Source organism: Leptodactylus fuscus, chromosome 2 (genome assembly GCF_031893055.1).
Source record: "Leptodactylus fuscus isolate aLepFus1 chromosome 2, aLepFus1.hap2, whole genome shotgun sequence".
NCBI lineage: Eukaryota > Metazoa > Chordata > Amphibia > Anura > Leptodactylidae > Leptodactylus > Leptodactylus fuscus.
In genome coordinates, this window is record NC_134266.1 from 18,205,586 (window position 1) to 18,228,492 (window position 22,907).

At 42.3% G+C, this 22,907-nt stretch overlaps 1 protein-coding gene across 1 annotated transcript in view; it reads right to left on the reverse strand.

Annotated features, from left to right (window-relative positions):
* MRPL39 (mitochondrial ribosomal protein L39) overlaps positions 1–22,907 on the reverse strand; it is a 77,113-nt gene that overhangs the window by 30,532 nt on the left and 23,674 nt on the right. Inside the window, exons 3-4 of the mRNA XM_075263493.1 lie at positions 17,021–17,160; positions 803–902 (exon numbers count right to left, since the gene is read on the reverse strand). Coding sequence (XP_075119594.1) covers positions 803–902; positions 17,021–17,160 — 240 coding nt within the window. The remainder of the gene's footprint in view (positions 1–802; positions 903–17,020; positions 17,161–22,907) is intronic.

Genomic DNA, 22,907 nt, shown 5'->3' on the forward strand with positions numbered 1-22,907 from the left:
AACAATTCTGACTTCATATTTGGAATCCACACACTCAATTTAGTATAGGACAAGTGGTTTTTGCCCAGTGGCAGACGAAAAGGGTTTTTTTTTGTGGTGTAATAGATGCAATGAACGGTGAGCAGTGTTCTCTATAGAGGTGTTATCTACTATTGTAACACTATCTGCCTTGTCTGTGATGTAAATGAAGGGACTGCTGTAATTAAAACGGATACAAAATTGGCAATTGGCATTCTATTATTAGGCTTAGCAGCCACAGTCAAAATTGTAGAATTTTCAACATAGATTGCGACATGGTAAATTTTTAGAAATATTGTCATAAATTCTTCTAAAATATATTAAAAAAAACCAAAAAAAAAAAAAAACAACTTGATTTACAGGTGATTTTCTGGTGACACATTTCCAAAGAGGTACAACAAAAGCAGCACAACACAGGGGTGCCATGTTCTCCTTAAGGGTACGGTTACATAGAGACGTCCAATACACCTTTATAAAACACCATTAAACCCACCGTGTACATTTTTTAGGCTTGTTCAAGAAAATACACTAAAGATTGAAAAAATCTGGCACTGAAGGGGTGTCCAATGATGGACACCATGACACAACCCAAGACAGCCTACTGGAAGTCATTTGGGATCATCAGGCATCAGAGGCATCCCAGGCAGATGGTCTTGTCATTTATCATGAATGCAGGCCATGACACCAGTGTGAACAGAGCCTAAGGCTTCCAGACAGTTAGGTAACATGTTCCAGGAAGTTTTCATTTTAGTTTTTTTTAGGTAAAAGTAAAGCTGAGCCCGACCTGGTATTTCCGGAGCCCTGACGAGAGTCACCATGTAGTCATCTTTAAAAGCTTGCTCCAATACGTGTCCAAGTATGGCCGCACAGGAACGCCAGTAAGCCTGAAAGTCAGAAGATTATTAATAATGACAATACGCTGGATTAGTGGAAGAGACAGGTTAGATTTTATATAAAGGGGTGATGCAACTATAGTGTAGTATACTACACTCTACCATACTGTACTACACTACACTACACCATACTGTACTACACTACTATACTGTACTATACTACACCATACTGTACTATACTACACTCTACCATACTGTACTACACTACACTACACCATACTGTACTACACTACACCATACTGTACTACACTACACTCTACCATACTGTACTACACTACACTACACCATACTGTACTACACTACACTACACCATACTGTACTACACTACACTACACCATACTGTACTACACTACACTACACCATACTGTACTACACTACACTACACCATACTGTACTACACTACTATACTGTACTATACTACACCATACTGTACTATACTACACTACCATACTGTACTATACTACACCATACTGTACTACACTACACTCTACCATACTGTACTACACTACACTACACCATACTGTACTACACTACACTCTACCATACTGTACTACACCATACTGTACTACACTCTACCATACTGTACTACACTACACTCTACCATACTGTACTATACTACACTCTACCATACTGTACTACACTACACCATACTGTACTATACTACACTCTACCATACTGTACTACACTACACCATACTGTACTACACTAAACTCTACCATACTGTACTACACCATACTGTACTATACTACACTATACCATACTGTACTACACTACACTACACCATACTGTACTATACTACACCATACTGTACTACACTACACTCTACCATACTGTACTACACTACACTCTACCATACTGTACTACACCATACTGTACTACACTCTACCATACTGTACTATACTACACTCTACCATACTGTACTACACTACACCATACTGTACTATACTACACTCTACCATACTGTACTACACTACACTCTACCATACTGTACTACACTACACTCTACCATACTGTACTACACTACACTCTACCATACTGTACTACACTCTACCATACTGTACTACACTACACTCTACCATACTGTACTACACTACCCCATACTGTACTACACTACACTCTACCATACTGTACTACACCATACTGTACTACACTCTACCATACTGTACTATACTACACTCTACCATACTGTACTACACCATACTGTACTATACTACACTCTACCATACTGTACTACACTACACCATACTGTACTACACTACACTCTACCATACTGTACTACACTACACTGTACTATACTACACCATACTGTACTACACTACACTCTACCATACTGTACTACACTACACTCTACCATACTGTACTACACCATACTGTACTACACTCTACCATACTGTACTATACTACACTCTACCATACTGTACTACACTACACCATACTGTACTATACTACACTCTACCATACTGTACTACACTACACTCTACCATACTGTACTACACTACACTCTACCATACTGTACTACACTACACTCTACCATACTGTACTACACTACACTCTACCATACTGTACTACACTACACTCTACCATACTGTACTACACTCTACCATACTGTACTACACTACACTCTACCATACTGTACTACACTACACTACACCATACTGTACTACACTACACTCTACCATACTGTACTACACCATACTGTACTACACTCTACCATACTGTACTATACTACACTCTACCATACTGTACTACACTACACCATACTGTACTATACTACACTCTACCATACTGTACTACACTACACCATACTGTACTACACTACACTCTACCATACTGTACTACACTACACCATACTGTACTACACTACACTCTACCATACTGTACTACACCATACTGTACTACACTCTACCATACTGTACTATACTACACTCTACCATACTGTACTACACTACACCATACTGTACTACACTACACCATACTGTACTACACTACACTCTACCATACTGTACTACACTACACTCTACCATACTGTACTATACTACACTCTACCATACTGTACTATACTACACTCTACCATACTTTAATATACTACACTCTACCATACTGTACTACACTCTACCATACTGTACTATACTACACTCTACCATACTGTACTACACTACACTCTACCATACTGTACTACACTCTACCATACTGTACTATACTACACTCTACCATACTGTACTACACTACACCATACTGTACTACACTACACTCTACCATACTGTACTATACTACACTCTACCATACTGTACTACACTACACTCTACCATACTGTACTATACTACACCATACTGTACTACACTCTACCATACTTTAATATACTACACTCTACCATACTGTACTACACTCTACCATACTGTACTATACTACACTCTACCATACTGTACTACACTACACTCTACCATACTGTACTATACCATACTGTACTATACTACACTCTACCATACTGTACTACACTACACTCTACCATACTGTACTACACTACACTCTACCATACTGTACTACACTACACTCTACCATACTGTACTACACTACACTCTACCATACTGTACTATACTACACCATACTGTACTACACTACACTCTACCATACTGTACTACACTCTACCATACTGTACTACACTACACTACCATACTGTACTACACTACACTCTACCATACTGTACTATACTACACTCTACCATACTGTACTACACTCTACCATACTGTACTACACTACACTCTACCATACTGTACTACACTAGCCCATACTGTACTACACTACACTCTACCATACTGTACTACACCATACTGTACTACACTCTACCATACTGTACTATACTACACTCTACCATACTGTACTACACTACACCATACTGTACTATACTACACTCTACCATACTGTACTACACTACACTCTACCATACTGTACTACACTACACTCTACCATACTGTACTACACTACACTCTACCATACTGTACTACACTACACTCTACCATACTGTACTACACTACACTCTACCATACTGTACTACACTCTACCATACTGTACTACACTACACTCTACCATACTGTACTACACTACACTACACCATACTGTACTACACTACACTCTACCATACTGTACTACACCATACTGTACTACACTCTACCATACTGTACTATACTACACTCTACCATACTGTACTACACTACACCATACTGTACTATACTACACTCTACCATACTGTACTACACTACACCATACTGTACTACACTACACTCTACCATACTGTACTACACTACACTACACCATACTGTACTACACTACACTCTACCATACTGTACTACACCATACTGTACTACACTCTACCATACTGTACTATACTACACTCTACCATACTGTACTACACTACACCATACTGTACTACACTACACCATACTGTACTACACTACACTCTACCATACTGTACTACACTACACTCTACCATACTGTACTATACTACACTCTACCATACTGTACTATACTACACTCTACCATACTTTAATATACTACACTCTACCATACTGTACTACACTCTACCATACTGTACTATACTACACTCTACCATACTGTACTACACTACACTCTACCATACTGTACTACACTCTACCATACTGTACTATACTACACTCTACCATACTGTACTACACTACACCATACTGTACTACACTACACTCTACCATACTGTACTATACTACACTCTACCATACTGTACTACACTACACTCTACCATACTGTACTATACTACACCATACTGTACTACACTCTACCATACTTTAATATACTACACTCTACCATACTGTACTACACTCTACCATACTGTACTATACTACACTCTACCATACTGTACTACACTACACTCTACCATACTGTACTATACCATACTGTACTATACTACACTCTACCATACTGTACTACACTACACTCTACCATACTGTACTACACTACACTCTACCATACTGTACTACACTACACTCTGCCATACTGTACTACACTACACTCTACCATACTGTACTATACTACACCATACTGTACTACACTACACTCTACCATACTGTACTACACTCTACCATACTGTACTACACTACACTACCATACTGTACTACACTACACTCTACCATACTGTACTACATTACACTCTACCATACTGTACTATACTACACTCTACCATACTGTACTACACTCTACCATACTGTACTACACTACACTCTACCATACTGTACTACACTACACTACACCATACTGTACTACACTACACTCCACCATACTGTACTACACCATACTGTACTACACTCTACCATACTGTACTATACTACACTCTACCATACTGTACTACACTACACCATACTGTACTATACTACACGCTACCATACTGTACTACACTACACCATACTGTACTACACTACACTCTACCATACTGTACTACACTACACTACACCATACTGTACTACACTACACTCTACCATACTGTACTACACCATACTGTACTATACTACACTATACCATACTGTACTACACTACACTACACCATACTGTACTATACTACACCATACTGTACTACACTACACTCTACCATACTGTACTACACTACACTCTACCATACTGTACTACACCATACTGTACTACACTCTACCATACTGTACTATACTACACTACCATACTGTACTACACTACACCATACTGTACTATACTACACTCTACCATACTGTACTACACTACACTCTACCATACTGTACTACACTACACTCTACCATACTGTACTACACTACACTCTACCATACTGTACTACACTACACTCTACCATACTGTACTACACTACACTCTACCATACTGTACTATACTACACTCTACCATACTGTACTACACTCTACCATACTGTACTACACTACACTCTACCATACTGTACTACACTACACTACACCATACTGTACTACACTACACTCTACCATACTGTACTACACCATACTGTACTACACTCTACCATACTGTACTATACTACACTCTACCATACTGTACTACACTACACCATACTGTACTATACTACACTCTACCATACTGTACTACACTACACCATACTGTACTACACTACACTCTACCATACTGTACTACACTACACTACACCATACTGTACTACACTACACTCTACCATACTGTACTACACCATACTGTACTACACTCTACCATACTGTACTATACTACTCTACCATACTGTACTACACTCTACCATACTGTACTACACTACACCATACTGTACTACACTACACCATACTGTACTACACTACACTCTACCATACTGTACTACACTACACTCTACCATACTGTACTATACTACACTCTACCATACTGTACTATACTACACTCTACCATACTGTACTACATTACACTCTACCATACTGTACTACACTCTACCATACTTTAATATACTACACTCTACCATACTGTACTACACTCTACCATACTGTACTATACTACACTCTACCATACTGTACTACACTACACTCTACCATACTGTACTATACTACACCATACTGTACTACACTCTACCATACTGTACTACACTACACCATACTGTACTACACTACACTCTACCATACTGTACTATACTACACTCTACCATACTGTACTACACTACACTCTACCATACTGTACTATACTACACCATACTGTACTATACTCTACCATACTTTAATATACTACACTCTACCATACTGTACTACACTCTACCATACTGTACTATACTACACTCTACCATACTGTACTACACTACACTCTACCATACTGTACTATACTACACCATACTGTACTATACTACACTCTACCATACTGTACTACACTACACTCTACCATACTGTACTACACTACACTCTGCCATACTGTACTACACTACACTCTACCATACTGTACTATACTACACCATACTGTACTACACTACACTCTACCATACTGTACTACACTACACTCTACCATACTGTACTACACTACACTCTACCATACTGTACTACACTACACTCTACCATACTGTACTACACTACACTCTACCATACTGTACTACATTACACTCTACCATACTGTACTATACTACTCTACCATACTGTACTACACTCTACCATACTGTACTACACTACACTCTACCATACTGTACTACACTACACTACACCATACTGTACTATACTACACTCTACCAAACTGTACTACACCATACTGTACTACACTCTACCATACTGTACTATACTACACTCTACCATACTGTACTACACTACACCATACTGTACTATACTACACTCTACCATACTGTACTACACTACACCATACTGTACTACACTACACTCTACCATACTGTACTACACTACACTACACCATACTGTACTACACTACACTCTACCATACTGTACTACACCATACTGTACTATACTACACTATACCATACTGTACTACACTACACCATACTGTACTATACTACACCATACTGTACTACACTACACTCTACCATACTGTACTACACTACACTCTACCATACTGTACTACACTCTACCATACTGTACTATACTACACTACACCATACTGTACTATACTACAATCTACCATACTGTACTACACTACACTCTACCATACTGTACTACACTACACTCTACCATACTGTACTACACTACACTCTACCATACTGTACTACACTACACTCTACCATACTGTACTACACTACACTCTACCATACTGTACTATACTACACTCTACCATACTGTACTATACTACACTCTACCATACTGTACTACACTCTACCATACTGTACTACACTACACTCTACCATACTGTACTACACTACACTACACCATACTGTACTACACTCTACCATACTGTACTACACCATACTGTACTACACTCTACCATACTGTACTATACTACACTCTACCATACTGTACTACACTACACCATACTGTACTATACTACACTCTACCATACTGTACTACACTACACTCTACCATACTGTACTACACTACACCATACTGTACTACACTACACTCTACCATACTGTACTACACCATACTGTACTACACTCTACCATACTGTACTATACTACTCTACCATACTGTACTACACTACACCATACTGTACTACACTACACCATACTGTACTACACTACACCATACTGTACTACACTACACTACCATACTGTACTACACTACACTCTACCATACTGTACTATACTACACTCTACCATACTGTACTATACTACACTCTACCATACTGTACTACATTACACTCTACCATACTGTACTACACTCTACCATACTTTAATATACTACACTCTACCATACTGTACTACACTCTACCATACTGTACTATACTACACTCTACCATACTGTACTACACTACACTCTACCATACTGTACTATACTACACCATACTGTACTACACTCTACCATACTGTACTATACTACACTCTACCATACTGTACTACACTACACCATACTGTACTACACTACACTCTACCATACTGTACTATACTACACTCTACCATACTGTACTATACTACACTCTACCATACTGTACTACACTACACTCTACCATACTGTACTATACTACACCATACTGTACTACACTCTACCATACTTTAATATACTACACTCTACCATACTGTACTACACTCTACCATACTGTACTATACTACACTCTACCATACTGTACTACACTACACTCTACCATACTGTACTATACTACACCATACTGTACTATACTACACTCTACCATACTGTACTACACTACACTCTACCATACTGTACTACACTACACTCTGCCATACTGTACTACACTACACTCTACCATACTGTACTATACTACACCATACTGTACTACACTACACTCTACCATACTGTACTACACTACACTCTACCATACTGTACTACACTACACTCTACCATACTGTACTACACTACACTCTGCCATACTGTACTACACTACACTCTACCATACTGTACTATACTACACCATACTGTACTACACTACACTCTACCATACTGTACTACACTACACTCTACCATACTGTACTACACTACACTCTACCATACTGTACTATACTACACCATACTGTACTACACTACACCATACTGTACTATACTACACTCTACCATACTGTACTACACTACACCATACTGTACTACACTACACTCTACCATACTGTACTATACTACACTCTACCATACTGTACTACACTACACTCTACCATACTGTACTATACTACACCATACTGTACTACACTCTACCATACTTTAATATACTACACTCTACCATACTGTACTACACTCTACCATACTGTACTATACTACACTCTACCATACTGTACTACACTACACTCTACCATACTGTACTACACTACACCATACTGTACTACACTACACTCTACCATACTGTACTACACTACACTACACCATACTGTACTACACTACACTCTACCATACTGTACTACACCATACTGTACTATACTACACTATACCATACTGTACTACACTACACCATACTGTACTATACTACACCATACTGTACTACACTACACTCTACCATACTGTACTACACTACACTCTACCATACTGTACTACACCATACTGTACTACACTCTACCATACTGTACTACACTACACTACACCATACTGTACTACACTACACTACACCATACTGTACTACACTACACTCTACCATACTGTACTACACTACACTCTACCATACTGTACTACACTACACTCTACCATACTGTACTACACTACACTCTACCATACTGTACTACACTACACTCTACCATACTGTACTACACTACACTCTACCATACTGTACTACACTACACTCTACCATACTGTACTACACTACACTCTACCATACTGTACTATACTACACTCTACCATACTGTACTATACTACACTCTACCATACTGTACTACACTCTACCATACTGTACTACACTACACTCTACCATACTGTACTACACTACACTACACCATACTGTACTACACTACACTCTACCATACTGTACTACACCATACTGTACTACACTCTACCATACTGTACTATACTACACTCTACCATACTGTACTACACTACACCATACTGTACTATACTACACTCTACCATACTGTACTACACTACACTCTACCATACTGTACTACACTACACCATACTGTACTACACTACACTCTACCATACTGTACTACACCATACTGTACTACACTCTACCATACTGTACTATACTACTCTACCATACTGTACTACACTCTACCATACTGTACTACACTACACCATACTGTACTACACTACACCATACTGTACTACACTACACTACCATACTGTACTACACTACACTCTACCATACTGTACTATACTACACTCTACCATACTGTACTATACTACACTCTACCATACTGTACTACACTCTACCATACTTTAATATACTACACTCTACCATACTGTACTACACTCTACCATACTGTACTATACTACACTCTACCATACTGTACTACACTACACTCTACCATACTGTACTATACTACACCATACTGTACTACACTCTACCATACTGTACTATACTACACTCTACCATACTGTACTACACTACACCATACTGTACTACACTACACTCTACCATACTGTACTATACTACACTCTACCATACTGTACTACACTACACTCTACCATACTGTACTATACTACACCATACTGTACTACACTCTACCATACTTTAATATACTACACTCTACCATACTGTACTACACTCTACCATACTGTACTATACTACACTCTACCATACTGTACTACACTACACTCTACCATACTGTACTATACTACACCATACTGTACTATACTACACTCTACCATACTGTACTACACTACACTCTACCATACTGTACTACACTACACTCTGCCATACTGTACTACACTACACTCTACCATACTGTACTATACTACACCATACTGTACTACACTACACTCTACCATACTGTACTACACTACACTCTACCATACTGTACTACACTACACTCTACCATACTGTACTACACTACACTCTACCATACTGTACTACACTACACTCTACCATACTGTACTACATTACACTCTACCATACTGTACTATACTACACTCTACCATACTGTACTACACTCTACCATACTGTACTACACTACACTCTACCATACTGTACTACACTACACCATACTGTACTACACTACACTCTACCATACTGTACTACACCATACTGTACTACACTCTACCATACTGTACTATACTACACTCTACCATACTGTACTACACTACACCATACTGTACTATACTACACTCTACCATACTGTACTACACTACACCATACTGTACTACACTACACTCTACCATACTGTACTACACTACACTACACCATACTGTACTACACTACACTCTACCATACTGTACTACACCATACTGTACTATACTACACTATACCATACTGTACTACACTACACCATACTGTACTATACTACACCATACTGTACTACACTACACTCTACCATACTGTACTACACTACACTCTACCATACTGTACTACACCATACTGTACTACTCTACCATACTGTACTATACTACACTACACCATACTGTACTATACTACACTCTACCATACTGTACTACACTACACTCTACCATACTGTACTACACTACACTCTACCATACTGTACTACACTACACTCTACCATACTGTACTACACTACACTCTACCATACTGTACTACACTACACTCTACCATACTGTACTACACTACACTCTACCATACTGTACTATACTACACTCTACCATACTGTACTACACTCTACCATACTGTACTACACTACACTCTACCATACTGTACTACACTACACTACACCATACTGTACTACACTACACTCTACCATACTGTACTACACCATACTGTACTACACTCTACCATACTGTACTATACTACACTCTACCATACTGTACTACACTACACCATACTGTACTATACTACACTCTACCATACTGTACTACACTACACCATACTGTACTACACTACACTCTACCATACTGTACTACACTACACCATACTGTACTACACTACACTCTACCATACTGTACTACACCATACTGTACTACACTCTACCATACTGTACTATACTACACTCTACCATACTGTACTACACTCTACCATACTGTACTACACTACACCATACTGTACTACACTACACCATACTGTACTACACTACACCATACTGTACTACACTACACTCTACCATACTGTACTATACTACGCTCTACCATACTGTACTATACTACACTCTACCATACTGTACTACATTACACTCTACCATACTGTACTACACTCTACCATACTTTAATATACTACACTCTACCATACTGTACTATACTACACTCTACCATACTGTACTACACTACACTCTACCATACTGTACTATACTACACCATACTGTACTATACTACACTCTACCATACTGTACTACACTACACCATACTGTACTACACTACACTCTACCATACTGTACTATACTACACTCTACCATACTGTACTACACTACACTCTACCATACTGTACTACACTACACCATACTGTACTATACTACACTCTACCATACTGTACTATACTACACTCTACCATACTGTACTACACTACACCATACTGTACTATACTACACTCTACCATACTGTACTACACTACACCATACTGTACTATACTACACTCTACCATACTGTACTACACTCTACCATACTGTACTACACTACACCATACTGTACTACACTACACTCTACCATACTGTACTATACTACACTCTACCATACTGTACTACACTACACTCTACCATACTGTACTATACTACACCATACTGTACTATACTACACTCTACCATACTGTACTACACTACACTCTACCATACTGTACTACACTACACCATACTGTACTATACTACACTCTACCATACTGTACTACACTACACTCTACCATACTGTACTATACTACACCATACTGTACTATACTACACCATACTGTACTATACTACACTCTACCATACTGTACTACACTACACCATACTGTACTATACTACACTCTACCATACTGTACTACACTACACTCTACCATACTGTACTATACTACACTCTACCATACTACACTACACCATACTGTACTATACTACACTCTACCATACTGTACTACACTCTACCATACTGTACTACACTACACTCTACCATACTACACTACACCATACTGTACTATACTACTCTACCATACTGTACTACACTCTACCATACTGTACTACATTCTACCATACTGTACTACACTACACTCTACCATACTGTACTATACTACACCATACTGTTATATACTACACTCTACCATACTGTACTATACTACACCATACTGTACTATACTACACCATACTGTACTACACTACACCATACTGTACTACACTACACCATACTGTACTACACTACACTCTACCATACTGTACCACACCATACTGTACTACACTACACTACCATACTGTACTACACCATACTGTTATAAAATACACTCTACCATACTGTACTATACTACACTGTACCATACTATACTACACTGTACTGTACTGCTATACTATACCAAACTATACTACATTGTACTGTACTGTAATATACTACATTGTACTGTACTGTAATATACTACACTAATATAATACACTGTATTGTAATATACATTGTACTATACTATACTGTACTATACTGTACTGTAATATGCTACATTGTACTGTACTGTAATATACTACATTGTACTGTACTGTAATATACTACACTGTAATATACTACACTGTACTGTAATATACATTGTACTGTACTATACTGTACTATACTGTACTGTAATATACTACACTGTACTGTACAGTAATACTACTGTACTGTAATAAACTACTGTACTGTAATATACTACATTGTACTGTAGTATACTGTACTGTAATATACTACATTGTACTGTACTGAAATATACTACATTGTACTGTACTATACAACACTGTATTGTAATATACTATATTGTACTGTACTGTAATATACTATACTGTACTGTACTGTAATATACTACACTGTACTGTACTATAATATACTACATTGTACTGTACTATACAACACTGTATTGTAATATACTATATTGTACTGTACTGTAATATACTATACTGTACTGTAATATACTACATTGTACTGTACTATACAACACTGTATTGTAATATACTATATTGTACTGTACTGTAATATACTACACTGTACTGTACTGTAATATACTACACTGTACTGTACTATAATATACTACATTGTACTGTACTATACTATATTGTACTGTACTGTAAAATAGTCAAAGTGACACTGGAAAGGACTATGACCAGCAGTTGCAATATGATACGGATCAACATAACATCTGCAAAGAATTAATTTTTCCATTTTCTCTCTAGCCCCCGCCATTCCTGAACAGTCAATGCTGATAGTTTTGGTGCCTGATATGCTATGTAGTCTTTGTACTGTCAGGAAGGCGGCGTGGACAGGGTAGGGGATAAGTGGCGATCGCTGGGGGCCTGAGTTTATTGATAATGGGAAATTCAAGGCTTTAGTTTATTTCAGTCGACGCTGTGAATTCCCGTTTATAAACAGAGCCGTATCCAATCCCTGTAACCGCACGAGGAACGCCAGGTGGGATTACACAAAGGCTACAGGAGCTCTTATTGAATAAACGACACAAAGGGAGACTTGTAGGAAGGGGAGATTTGTACAGAAATCCTAAAACTGATCGTTGTCAATTTTCATGTTGCATTGATCCCAGCGAGGAGTGTAAAGGTCACGTGTCCTGCCTGGATCAGATACCGCTCAGCCCTATTGATGCTGCCGGAGGCTTTTGTGTTTCTAGATGAGGTGCCGATAAATGCTCATTGGGAGCCGGGACGTGACCGTTTCATGCCTGTGGTGCCGTAGCACGTGACACCTAAACCTGCTATAGACAGAAAGGGATTATGCCAAAAGCAAAGACACCAAATACAACACCCCGTGACCTCTTGTGCAGAGTGAACAAGAACCAAGGAGCTGAAATGATGTGAAGAAATTTTCTAAGAAACTCAGACGATGCAGCAAGTTTCTTAAAGTCAGAAGCTGGAAGAGGACGCTAAAGTCAGTACCTACAGGGGGTGAGGTTACCGGCTTTGTGACCTTTACATCTTCTCCGTCGTTACTTTTTGGGCTCATTAGGGCAGATGTGTGACTACAGTCTGGCTACTGTGCCGATAGGGAGTTTCAGGTAGTCACAGACACGCCCCCTGTGTCACAGACACGCCCCCTGTGTCATCATTCTGACAAAGCAGGCGCCATAACCCTGTTTTACACAATGAGGACTGGGTGCTGATGCCCATGGTCTGATTATGGACTTAATAGTAAAAAAGACTGCCAATGAGAAATACTTAGGGATCTTGGTGGACAGCAAACTTACCTTTAGTGACCAGTGTCAGGCAGCTGCTGCCAAGGCAAATACAATTATGGGATGCATCATAAGAAGTCTAGATTCTCATGACAAGGACATAGTTATAAAAAATCGGTGAAAAAGATCCAGCTCCACTCCAAGGTCTTTTCAAATAAAACTTAGCATTTATTGATGCACTGAATAAAATCCAATCAAAATTGAAGAAACATAAGCACCATTATGGTGTTTCCATATTCATTGTTACAAAAGACGCAACTGACGCGTTTCGAGGATTGTTCCTCTTAGTCGTAATTGCGGTCCCAGCCATAGTGCGGGCACTGCAATTTCGCGCATGCGCAGTACGTTCGGCAATCTTCGCCGAACAGAGCGTACTGCACAGGCCTCCGACAGTACGCTGAAGAAGCAAGGGGAGGATACAGAAGACCAGAGAGGCGGCGCTGCGGTCGGTTTTCGAGCTGCAATGGGGACGCCCCCATCGCTGCTCCTGCGATGGGGACGCCCCCATCGCTGCGAGAGAACTCATTAGCATACCGGTACAAACCGGTATTTTGAACGAACGGCGCGGCAGAGAGCCCATCCAAAGGTAAGAGACGAATAGCCTTTCTAAAGGCTATTCCGACGTGTTAACTAGAAAAAAATGTGTTTTAGTGGTAGAATCCCTTTAAACAAGTTCAAAGACGGCCTGGATGCCTTTCTTGAAGAGAACAATGTTACGGGTTATTGATTCTAGATTTTAAGGACACGTTGATCCAGGGTTTTATACTGACTGCCAGATTGAGGTTGTGAAGGAATTTTTTCCCCTGAAATGGGGCAATTGGCATGAGCCTCATGGGGTTTTAGCCTTCCCCTGGATCAACACTGTAGGGGACTGTAGGGTTATAGGTTGGACTTGATGGACTAATGTCTTCATCCAACCTCATCTACTATGTAACTATGGTTGTGATTGACTGTGACATTTGATGGGTCACTTCTTGGGGGGTTTCAGCTAGGGCTGGGTGATGAAGAGCTGAATCAAAATTAATTAACATTAATTAGGCATTTTAGCGTGATGACGATTATTGTCGATTATTTAGGTCACACCCCTTTTAAACCATGTTCCTTGTACAGTAGATCTAAGTGTTGGGTGAATCTCACAAGACGCCTGGAAGTTTTTTCGTTCCAAGCAAACATAGCTGGTATTATTATACTTTGGTGTCTCCTCAGACTCCAGAGTATGATAAATGGAGGCACAGGAGAGGCATGGAAACTGAAAAAGTTATACTCTCCTGGACATCTTTATGGCATCTAGTACTCCCTTGAGGACCACTCCATGCCTCCTGGGAGATGTCACACCCATGTGATCACTGAGGCCCAATCACAGACCTCAACGATCTCTAACAACAGGAAGAAGCGCCAAAGACAGCAGGGAGTCACACCGGAGCCCAGGAGAGGTGAGTAACACAGTTTTTTGTGTTTGCTCACCTCTCCTGGGCCTCCTCTAATTATACTCTGGGGTCTAGGATTCGGTTTGAACAAAATCACGTTGGTTATCCTGGCTGATGTTCGGTTTCGGTTATTTTTCAATGATATGGTTAACTATATAAGGTGAGTATACCGACCTTATTAACTTCCTCTGGATCTTCATCTTTAAAGGTAAGAAACTGTACAGTGCAAGACTTAGTCAGAGGCTTATACATATCCCAGAGCTCGCCATCCACCAGGGCCAGCACAGACTTCGTACAGTACCACTCGCTGAGATCTGGAACAGGACAAGTGAGAACACATTACATACCAAAAAGACATGGCGCATGTTATACCCACAGCTAAAACGCTAACTATACATCTATAATAGGATATATTAAGAACCTTGGATCTATTGACTGGTGCTCTAAAGTTACTGCACGAATCATGTGGGGCTCACTGAGCAATGGAGTGCTGCCACCTAGGGGCTCACACAGAAAGGGCAGCTGCCATTTGGTAACCCAAACTCAAAAGGAAGGTACCTAAAATATTCACAGTTAAACTATACTAAAGAAGGATATCAATCCAAAAAGATCCCAATGGTACAAATAAGAGAGACAATGAAGACCATGCTGCCATCTGGGGCTCATAAAGCAATGACATGCTGAAAACTGGAGCCAGCAGAGCACTACCACCCGGGGGCCCCCACTGGGAGATGCTCCACTACCATATGAGGGACCCAACTGGTAGATGCCACACTGCCACCTAGGGGCCCAACTGGGAGATGCTCTGACACCACCTGGGGTGGCCCAAATGGGAGATGCCACACTGCCACATGGGGAACCCAACTGGGAGATGCCACATTGCCACATGGGGAACCCAACTGGGAGATGCCACATTGCCACATGGGGAACCCAACTGGAAGATACCACACTGCCACCTAGGGGCCCAACTGGGAGATGCTCTGCCATCACCTGGGGTGGCCCAATTGGGAGATGCCACACTGCCACATGGGGAACCCAACTGGTAAATACCACATTGCTACCTAGGGGGCCCAATTGGGAGATGCCCCGCTGCCACCTAGGGGGGCCCAATTGGGAAATGTCCCAATGCCACCTAGATGGCCCAACTGGGAGATGCCACACTGCCACATGGGGGACCCAACTGGGAGACGCCACACTGCCACATGGGGGACCCAACTGGGAGACGCCACACTGCCACATGGGGGACCCAACTGGGAGATGTTAGGCTGCCGCCTAGGGGGCCCAAATGGGAGATGCCCCACTGCCACCTAGGGGGGCCCAATTGGGAGATGCCCCAATGCCACCTAGGGGGCACAACTGGGAGATGCCTCACTGCCACCTAAGGGAGCCCAATTGGGAGATGCCACGCTGCCACATGGGGAACCCAACTGGTAGATACCACATTGCTACCTAGGGGGCCCAACTGGGAGATGCCCCGCTGCCACCTAGGGGGGCCCAATTGGGAGATGCCCCAATGCCACGTAGATGGCCCAACTGGGAGATGCCACACTGCTACATGGGGACCCAACTGGGAGACGCCACACTGCCACATAGGGGACCCAACTGGGAGATGTTAGGCTGCCGCCTAGGGGGGCCCAATTTGGAGATGCCCCATTGCCACCTAGGGGGCCCAAATGGGACATGCCTCACTGCCACCTAGGGGGGCCCAATTGGGAGATGCCCCAATGCCACCTAGGGGGCCCAAATGGGACATGCCTCACTGCCACCTAGGGGGGCCCAATTGGGAGATGCCCCAATGCCACCTAGGGGGCCCAAATGGGAGATGCCCCACTGCCACCTAGGGGGGCCCAATGGAGATGCCACACTGCCACATGGGGGACCCAACTGGGAGACGCCACACTGCCACATGGGGGACCCAACTGGGAGATGTTAGGCTGCCACTTGGGGACTCACCAGGCCACAACACACTACCCTAGGGGCTCGCTGAGCAATGTCATGCTACCAAATCAGGTGCTCAAGTGAGCAAAGCTTCGCTGCCACCAACATACACCTAAAGCAAAAGTAGCTACCTAAAAATTTTCACAGTAAAGCTGCTTTAATGTTTTCCTACAAAAGCTAAACAAGAATAACAATCCAAAAAGACCCCCGTGGGACAGATATAAGAGACGGCGAAGACCTAGTGATTTCTCCTTCTCCTTAAAGTCTATAAATGTTTGCTCAGTAATCCTGTCGCTTCCCCTCATTCTTCCCATTGCAGCCCTGACACCTCACGACGCTGCAGACATCTATTATGAATGCTCTAGTCTCTGATATAATTTATGCTTTTAATTCACATTACATTATATTCTTTTTACACGGTCTGGATTGTTTTTTTGTTTTTTTTGCAGCCTGAAGTAAACATAAACCGTGCGACAAGTCAGCGGAGCGCCGGCACCTAAGAACAAAGGAATTCACGGCCATCGAATATCGGGAAATCTGTACATTAACAAGAGAACAATCAATTTTAATTATGGAGAGAAACCTGGCTAAACAAGATTAATTGTCGCCGTCAATACGCCCCACCGGACACACATGTAGATGTTAAGTAACTGCACGTAACCTGCTTAGGGATCATTGACCCATCACTCACATGTAGACAAAGCAGCAAATCTGTGGTCAGACGGAACCAAAGCCCTCCATTCATCACTTTCACGCGAGTCACAAACAAAAATTCTAAATTCAATTACAAAAACATCTCTATCCACCTTTCACGATCCCGGGTCATGATAACAGGACGTCTGCGAGGTGCAGATACGCAGTGTATATCACTGTGGCCAAGGGATAAGGGATACGAAGCACGAGGAAACCAAAAAAAAGCAGCCTGAGGTGGAGGAGGACTTGCTGCAGAATTCCTCCTCAAACCCATGTAGAAAAACCACCCAAACTCGTGTAGTATTGCTGTGGCATGAAGGGGTCACGGGAGGCTCCCAGGGGATTAAAGGGATCCTGTCATTGGATATCCTTTTTTTCTGACTAACACGTAGGAATAGCCTTAAGAAAGGCTATTCTTCTCCTAACTTTAGAGGTCATCTCTGCGCTGCTGTTTGGTAGAAATCAAGGTTTTCTTCAGTATGCAAATGAGTTCTCTCGCAGCACTGGGGGTGTTCCCAATGCTGCGAGAGAAATCTCCAGTGACCCCTCTATCTTCTTCTGGAACGGCCTCTCCCTGTGTCTTCTTCTGTCTCGGGTATCAATCTACTAGGCCTCGGACCTCGGGCAGAGCCGACTGCGCATGCCCGGGCCACAAGAAAATGGCCGCTTACACAGTAAGCTGATGTAATAGGCCATTTTCTTGTAGCCGTGGCATGCACAGTAGGCTCTGCCCAAGGTCCGAGGCTTATCAATTTGAAGATAGAGGCGTCGCTGGAGATTTCTCTCGCAGCATTGGGGACAACCCCAGTGCTGTTTGAGCGCTGAGGCCCGCCCCCAGTGCTGCAAGAGAACTCATTTGCATACTGAAGAAAACCCGGATTTCTACCAAACGGCGGCACGGAGATGACATCTAAAGGTAGGAGAAGAATAGCCCTTCTTAAGGCTATTTCTACGTGTTATCGAGAAAAAAAGGGTATCCAACGATAGGATCCCTTTAAGAGTGGCCTAACCCATTTAAGGGACACTTCATTGCTGTTCCTAGGCATACCCCATCAACTAGTATAGCAGATCAAGATCAGTGGATTGTTTGTTCCTACAGTTTATATACTGAATCAGATCTACTGTATACAATAAGCGTCTGAGCTCCCCCTAGTGGTGACTGCAGACTGCTAGAATTATACGATAAAAAGAAGAGGCACAAACAAAAGCTTCTATGATGTGTGGCATGTGACAATCGCAAAAAATCCAAATCTGTTGTATTTTGCCAATGAGTCACATGCCACTATTTTACCGCAGACTGTAATAGAAATGACACACGACTCACTCACGTGCGACATATCTGCAACTTGACTGATTTTACAGCCAAATCAGTTTTAAATTATTTTTACGACTGTAAATAACAGACATATCACACAATTGTTTAAGGTTAGTGCTAAATATTGCAGCGACTCCTATCACGTGACTAAAGATCACCGCGTCGCACTGTGACCCCTTCATTAATGTAAGTGCATGGAGTCACACTGTGAACCCTCTCGACTTCTGGTCGTCAAAAAGATCCAGCATTGCTGAATTTGTTTTGCAAAAGAGAGTTTGAGTCGCAGCACCATCAGGGTTTCTATGCAATTGCATTGGTGAAGGAGTCGCAGGTCGCAGTGTAGTCCTAGCCTTAGGCTCAGTTCACATCTGCGCCCAGTCTCCGTATGGGAATTCCATTCACCTCTCCACATTTTTCGCCCCTTTTGTGCGGAAACTAAACAGAAATCACGTGGACCCCATTATAGTCTATGGGGTTTGCGGGTTTCCTAAGGTAACCACTGTTTTATGCAATTAGGTTTCCATTTGGGGTGTCCCCAAGCGGAGCCCCCGAACAAAAACCCGTGTGCAGATGTGAACCAAGCCTTACGCTGGGTTCACACCTGCGTTCAATGTGTCCATACTATGGTTTCCGTCTTCTGCATGGCAGAAGACGGAAACCATAGATCGGGTCCGGCCGTGCGCGGCGGTGAGCGTTTTATGCTCTCCGCCGCGAAACCGGATTTTTTTATCCGGACACAGAGTACTGCATGTCCGACTCTGTGTCCGGATTATAAAACCCGGTTTCGCGGCGGAGAGCGCAAAACGCTCACTGCCGCGCACGGCCGGACAGCTTTCTCACCCATTCAAATGAATGGGTGAGAAAGTCTCCTGCAGGCTTCCGTCTCCTGCATCTGTTTTATGCAGGAAACGGAAACCTGCAATAAGGAAAGAAGAACGCAGATGTGAACGAGCCCTTAGTTGTACAACAAAAAGTTGCACAGAATTTGAGCATCTAAGGCTAGGACTAAGCTGTGACTTTGGCAGTCAAAGATCGCCGCGCCGCCCCGCAAACAAAGATCACCGCGTCGCCCTGCAAACAGAGATCGCCGCGTCGCCCTGCAAACAAAGATCACCGTGTCGCCCTGCAAACAAAAATCGCCGCGTCGTCCTGCAAACAGAGATCGCCGCGTCGCCCTGCAAACAGAGATCGCCGCGTCGCCCTGCAAACAGAGATCGCCGCGTCGCCCTGCAAACAGAGATCGCCGCGTCGCCCTGCAAACAGAGATCGCCGCGTCGCCCTGCAAACAGAGATCGCCGCGTCGCCCTGCAAACAGAGATCGCCGCGTCGCCCTGCAAACAGAGATCGCCGCGTCGCCCTGCAAACAGAGATCGCCGCGTCGCCCTGCAAACAGAGATCGCCGCGTCGCCCTGCAAACAGAGATCGCCGCGTCGCCCTGCAAACACAGATCGCCGCTTTGCCCCGCAAACAAAAATCGCCGCGTCGTCCTGCAAACACAGATCGCCGCTTTGCCCCGCAAACAAAAATCACTGCGTCGTCCTGCAAACAGAGATCACCGCGTCGCCCTGCAAACAGAGATCGCCGCATCGCCCTGCAAACAGAGATCGCCGCGTCGCCCTGCAAACAGAGATCGCCGCGTCGCCCTGCAAACACAGATCGCCGCGTCGCCCTGCAAACACAGATCGCCGCGTCACCCTGCAAACACAGATCGCCGCGTCGCCCTGCAAACACAGATCGCCGCGTCGCCCTGCAAACACAGATCGCCGCGTCGCCCTGCAAACACAGATCGCCGCGTCGCCCTGCAAACAAAGATCGCCGCATCGGTCTGCAAACAAAGATCGCCACGTCGCCCTGCAAACAAAGATCACCGCATCACCCTGCAAACAGAGATCGCCGTGTTGCCCTGCAAACAAAGATCACTGTGTCACCCTGCAAACAGAGATCACTGTGTTGCCCTGCAAACAAAGATCACCGCGTCGCCCTGCAAACAAAGATCACCGCGTCGCCCTGCCACCACTTGCTTCCAATAGCTTTTCCTATCACACGAGGAGTCGTAACTGCTGCAGTGTAACCGCCTAGCCTAAAAGCATTATTAACGCCTCTCTATAAAACCTT